This window comes from Octopus bimaculoides, chromosome 5 (genome assembly GCF_001194135.2).
Source record: "Octopus bimaculoides isolate UCB-OBI-ISO-001 chromosome 5, ASM119413v2, whole genome shotgun sequence".
NCBI lineage: Eukaryota > Metazoa > Mollusca > Cephalopoda > Octopoda > Octopodidae > Octopus > Octopus bimaculoides.
The window spans coordinates 16,538,636-16,544,248 of NC_068985.1; the positions used below are offsets into that span (position 1 = coordinate 16,538,636).

Below are 5,613 nucleotides of genomic sequence, written 5' to 3' on the forward strand. Positions count from 1 at the left end.
TATATATATATATATATATATATTGCGTACGTGTTTGCTATATTTTATCTCACACTTGTATTAATAGCAAGTTCTTGGCGAACTATGTTAACAGGTGTCAATTTATCTAGTTGGAATTTCCTTACTTAAGCCGTTAGTTCCTTTCAGAAAGGGCCTAAGCCTCGCAAATTCTCATTTAACCTTTTATGATCTAGACTATATAAACCATTCTAACAAACCATTTGACATTTAACAGAAAATACCAATTTGGTTCATTTTTTTTCTTTTACAATTTATCTGCAACAATTAATGCTTCGTTGAATTTTTTTTTTCCCACTCGACAAAAGAGTTTACTAAACACGTTTCTAATATGATCTGTGAGACTTACCATACCTCTGTGTCTGATTTAACTGTCTCATCTTTGTCTCCCTTTACTACGTGTATTCATTACTAACCACCACAAGATATTCATTTGTCAAATGTCTTATCTTTTTTACAACCTGATAAATGTGTGGCTATAGCTGCCATAAATAAAATATAAAAGATAATCAGTATGAAATATGTGTCATGCATACAAAAGAAGCTGGATGTCAACAGCTGAGTCCAGTCACACCATTATTAAATGTTGATAGAATCTAAGAGATCTAAGAAATGTAGATAGATCGGGAAAATCGGTAGAGCATCGAAGATGTCTTGCGGTGTTTAGTTGCGTCCCTTTATGTGTTGAGCTCAAATCCATCCAAGATAAACATTACTTTTCTTCTAGAATCCATAAAATGGATAATAATCGTTTATTGGTGTTGATATAACTAGCTATTCCATCGTTCGTAAGTTTGTCATTTTGGTCTTACGTAACAGCAAGTACCCCGTCATGTGGCCTTGTTATTGAATGTTTTGAGTTTATGGATGTCTTAGTCACTTGAAGTGACACTTTTATATCGTTGGGAATTATCATTCCTTAGACTAGAAAAACGAGGTTCCTTATAATATTGAACCTTTTCTTTTTTTATTGGATTGGTTTAACGGAAGGAGTAGTATCCAAAGTCCTTGTAGACCTAATGCATCTGGAGTGATCGATACAATTAATATTACTCTTGACCATTCACAAGTTGGCAGCTGCAGGAAAGACATGTGCAGAGTGAATTACTGAAAGTTGATGTTCTGGAGTGAGGTAGGTAGCTAGTGCAGGGCTCGGGGTTGTAGATATAATATGGATGAAGAGACACAATCTGGTTGAGAGTGCTTAGATGACAGGAGACTAACCAGACCTGAAGAGCTGAGACCACTGTAGTAGCTATAGAAAGACAGACGGAGGGAGGGAGGGAAAAGAGACAGCTCACCTATGGGCCAGAGGTTAGTGAGTGACATCATCCCAATTTGATCTTTCTTTGGGTGCAATCTAAGATATCTGTGTAGCAGCAGTTCAGTTCCAGTCTGGGGCAGCACACCATTATGGGCCTTTGTAGAGAGTGAATAATATTTGAAGTCTGTAGTATTTTATTGCGCTGAAGAAGTCAGTCTTTGAGATGCTGTGTATTTACTAAGAAAGATCCTCAATGATACTGAAATCTAGTATTTGTAGCAACCTTGAAGGATCCAGCTGTGTGCTGTTCATGTTTAGGGGTTCATTAGACTATGAATGGTTATATAGCAATAAAGTTAGTCAAGATCAGTTTAATATACTAATATATAAAGTTACAGATGTTTTGTTAAACCCCTTCTAAAGACTTATAATGAAGCATAGAGATAGTCTACTTTGATATATAGTCACAGAAGGAGTAATGACTATAAACTGCAAAATCTACTTCTTGGAGGACAAATCACTTCAATCTGTCACACTTCTTATAAATACTTTCCAAAAGTAAATCTTCTGCTGAATATCAACTTCATTAGAACCACATGGAAGAGAATTGCTTTTCTCTTGAAAGTTACATATACAGGGGTTGGACAAAATAATGGAAACACCTTAAAATTTCAAACAAATTTATTTTAATATGGGGTAGGACTGCCTTTAGCAGTAATTACAGTTTGAATTCTATGAGATATGGATTCGTACAAAGTTTGAATTGTTTCCAAAGGAATTTTTGTCTATTCTTCAGCTAAAACAGTCTCCAGTTCTTGTAGTGATGATGGTGGAGGATATCAACTCCTTACTTGTTTTTCTAAAATGCACCATAAATGTTCAATAATATTGAGATCTGGGGACTGTAGTGGCCAGATAAGATGTTCAACTTCACAAGAATGTTCCTCGTGCCATTCAGTAACAACTTTAGCTGTGTGAATTGGTGTATTATCCTGAAAGATTGTGTTTCCCTCCGGAAACAGTTCCGCAACCATAGGATGAATTTGATCAGATAAAATGCTTAAATAGTCTTGACTATTAATTCTATCATGAAGGGAAACTATTGGGCCAGCAGATTTCCAAGATATAGCTCCCCAGATCATCACAGATCCTCCTCCATGTTTAACAGTTGGAAGAAAGCAGTCTGGGTCAAATGCTTCTTTTGGCTATCTCCTCACGTATACTTGGCTGGTGGTTGGAAATAAGGTAAAGGATGATTCATCTGAAAAAATAACGTTCTTCCACAGCTCTAGGGACCGATTCTGTAGGTTTTTACTTCACTTTAAATGCTTTGCAACATTTGTTTTTGAAAGTAGTGGTTTTCTGATTTCAGTCCTCCTGTGAAATCCGGCTTTGTGCAGCTCCCAGTTAACAGTTTTTGTGGAAACTGGGTTCTCGGGGTGGTCATTAAGCTCTGCAGTAATTTTGGGAGCTGTACTTTTGTGATCCTTTCTAACAATTTGCGTAAGAGACAGACAGTTCCTATCTGAAAGTTTTGGTTTTCTTCCGGAGTTTTGTTTCGACAAGGAGGATTTTTCCTTTCTCAAAAGCTGTCATTACTTTTGAGACAACACTTCTTGATACACCAAACATTTTGGCTGTTTTCGTTACACTAGCACCTGTCATATGAGCACCAACAATTTGACCTCTTTGAAAGTCCAATTGATCTGTCATTTTAATTACCTTTTTCTAATGATATCTGAAAAGAAACAGCAATTTTAGCAAAACATATTAAGGAATCCTAATAAGAAATCAAGAAAACATAAAAATAAGCAAGCTTTTGACAGTTTTATAGATATTTCAAAATTATAATGCTGTGATGCTAGGTGTTACCATTATTTTGTCCAACCCCTGTATGTATTTCAGCCATGAGAAGCTTTTGAGTGCTTTGACAGCCTAAAATATATCCAGCTATAGAATATTGTTCTTTTATAGCTATGAAATAGTTCTAACTGTTATTTTACCTTCTAAAAATACTTCAAATTACAACCTTCTTTCTTTCTGTATTTTATGCAAAGTAATTCCCAGAGATTATTGACCTTTAAGGGTTCATATATCTAATTAATAGTTTAATTTGGATCATATCTCTTTCTGGACCAATAACTGGTAAATATGTTTAGATCTCTCTATTATTGCTCCTTGCTTGTTTAACATCTGGTCTGTTTACCCTTAACATCTCCCAGGGAATCTGCATTACCTATAATTATAGAATGAAGAGGTAGTTTTTTTTTTTTTAAGTTTTGGAATGAAGGGATGCACTCATGGACTATTTCAGGGACTGGCTCAGACTGGTAGGAAGAAACCTCCTCAGATCAGAGAGCTTGCTCAAATGGTCTGCTAAAGGTACCCAAAGGCTAGTGGTGGTATTAAACTTGCTGACAGATTAAGTCTGTTACCCAAAGACAGAAAGCTTGGGGAAGGCCTATCCAAAAGTTTAACTTCCCATCAAATATATTGGCTTTTCTCAACTCAACTTTTAAAGTAAGAACTGCTTGAAATATTTCTTGCAGCTTAAAATAGTTTTTTTTTTATTGATCACCAAAATTTACAGCATGTGACTTTATTAACTAATGCAAGATGTTGATTTTACCACAGATTTGTGTAGCTGTCTCACAAGAATGTTATCACCTGTGAGTCTTTGTCTTGATATAGATCTACTCTACATGGCTACACAAGTCATTACTGTCTACTACCTTCATTACAGCTGCTGTAGATTTAGTTATGGCTTTCCTGTTCTATTTACTTCTTTATTTGTTACAGTTCAGTATTTTAAATATTACCATAAATACTCAGTAAAAGAACTGAATTTAACCAAACTCTCTCTCTATTTTACTCTCTACATTATTATTTAGGGGGTGAGGAGGGTCTGTCATGTGCCCTAGAACCCATAAGGCTGGAGCTTACCCCACTTTATATGGCGTATTAGTGACTGATTACAATACTCACCCCTGGATGGGATGCTGGTCCATTACAGGGTTAACTTCCCAGCTATTATTGGTACTTGTTTACTGTTCAGTGGACTGGAGCAAAGTGAAATAAAGTGTTGCATTCGAGAACCCAACACAATCTTAAGATCATAATTACAAAACCGTTATCATTAGGTTGTATGCCTTCATACATTGTTATTTACTAAATTACAATGTTTTTGTTTTGTTTGGTAAACATTTTAATTTCAACAGGAATTATTAAAATAATGATTTTTAATCTTCTCTGCCTTGCCTTTTTTTTTTTTTAAAGGAACAATGAAAGTAAAAGAGATTGATCGAACTGCAAATGTGGCGTGGTCACCATCGTCACAGCATCCAGTGTACCTGGCAGCTGCAACTGCTGCACAACAGCTTGATGCAACTTTTAGGTATGTTAATTGATTATTTTTCCTAATATCATTACCCAATTTCAATTTAACTACTGTAGTGAAGCATATATATCAAGGCATATTAACTGGACCATCCACCACTTAGTCATCAGTTTAAATTTTTATTCTAGTTAACAGGTATGTTAGTTGCTGGCCAAGGCTACATCATATGCTAGCCATTATTTTCACAGTTAAGTACACATGTGATCAAGAGACAAATACAAGCAAATATGGAAAGCTAGTAGTAGCAAAATGCTCTAAGTGTTATGATTTCCATGCTTGCATGAATTTGACAGAATTTGTTAAAAAATATTTCCTATGTCTAGAAGCCCCTCCTGTCACCAACCCTCACCTGTTCCAAGTAAGATGGTATTTCTCCATCACCAGGTATGATTTCATGGAAAATTAGAAATGAAGGTCACAGCTTGTATGATGGTGGATATAAAAATGATAATGATATGATGGGCTTCTTTCAGTTTCCATCCACCATATCCACTCACAAGGCTATGATCAGCCTGAAGTTATAGTAGAAGATATTTTCCTAAGGTGCCATGAAGACTGAACCTGAAACTATGTGGTCAAGAAGCAAACTTCTTAACCGCACAACATTTGCTGCACCTAAACATACCCCCCCACACACACATACACATCATCATCATCATCATCATTTCAATGTCTGCTTTTCTATGCTTGCATGGCTCATTTAGAATTCTTTGAGTTAGATTTCTAAGGTCAGATGCCTTCCTAGTAAAACAGATGTAGGAACAAATGGTGTAAAGTGCATCTTGTATTTGTCATACACTTTCCTTTATGTATATGTGTGTGTGTATAATATATACATATGTATGTATGTCTGTATGTCGCTTCCACTTGGCCAACCACTCTCCCTCTAACATCTCCGTTTTTGGCCTCGCCCTGCACCATGGGTCCACTCCCT

At 35.9% G+C, this 5,613-nt stretch overlaps 1 protein-coding gene across 3 annotated transcripts in view; it reads left to right on the forward strand.

Moving 5' to 3' along the window:
* LOC106868452 (protein transport protein Sec31A) overlaps window positions 1-5,613 on the forward strand; it is a 58,759-nt gene that overhangs the window by 1,788 nt on the left and 51,358 nt on the right. For all 3 annotated transcript variants that reach the window (XM_052968152.1, XM_052968154.1, XM_052968153.1), the window contains exon 2: window positions 4,559-4,676. In XM_052968152.1, the coding sequence (XP_052824112.1) occupies window positions 4,564-4,676 (113 nt within the window). In that variant the 5' untranslated portion in view covers window positions 4,559-4,563. The remainder of the gene's footprint in view (window positions 1-4,558; window positions 4,677-5,613) is intronic.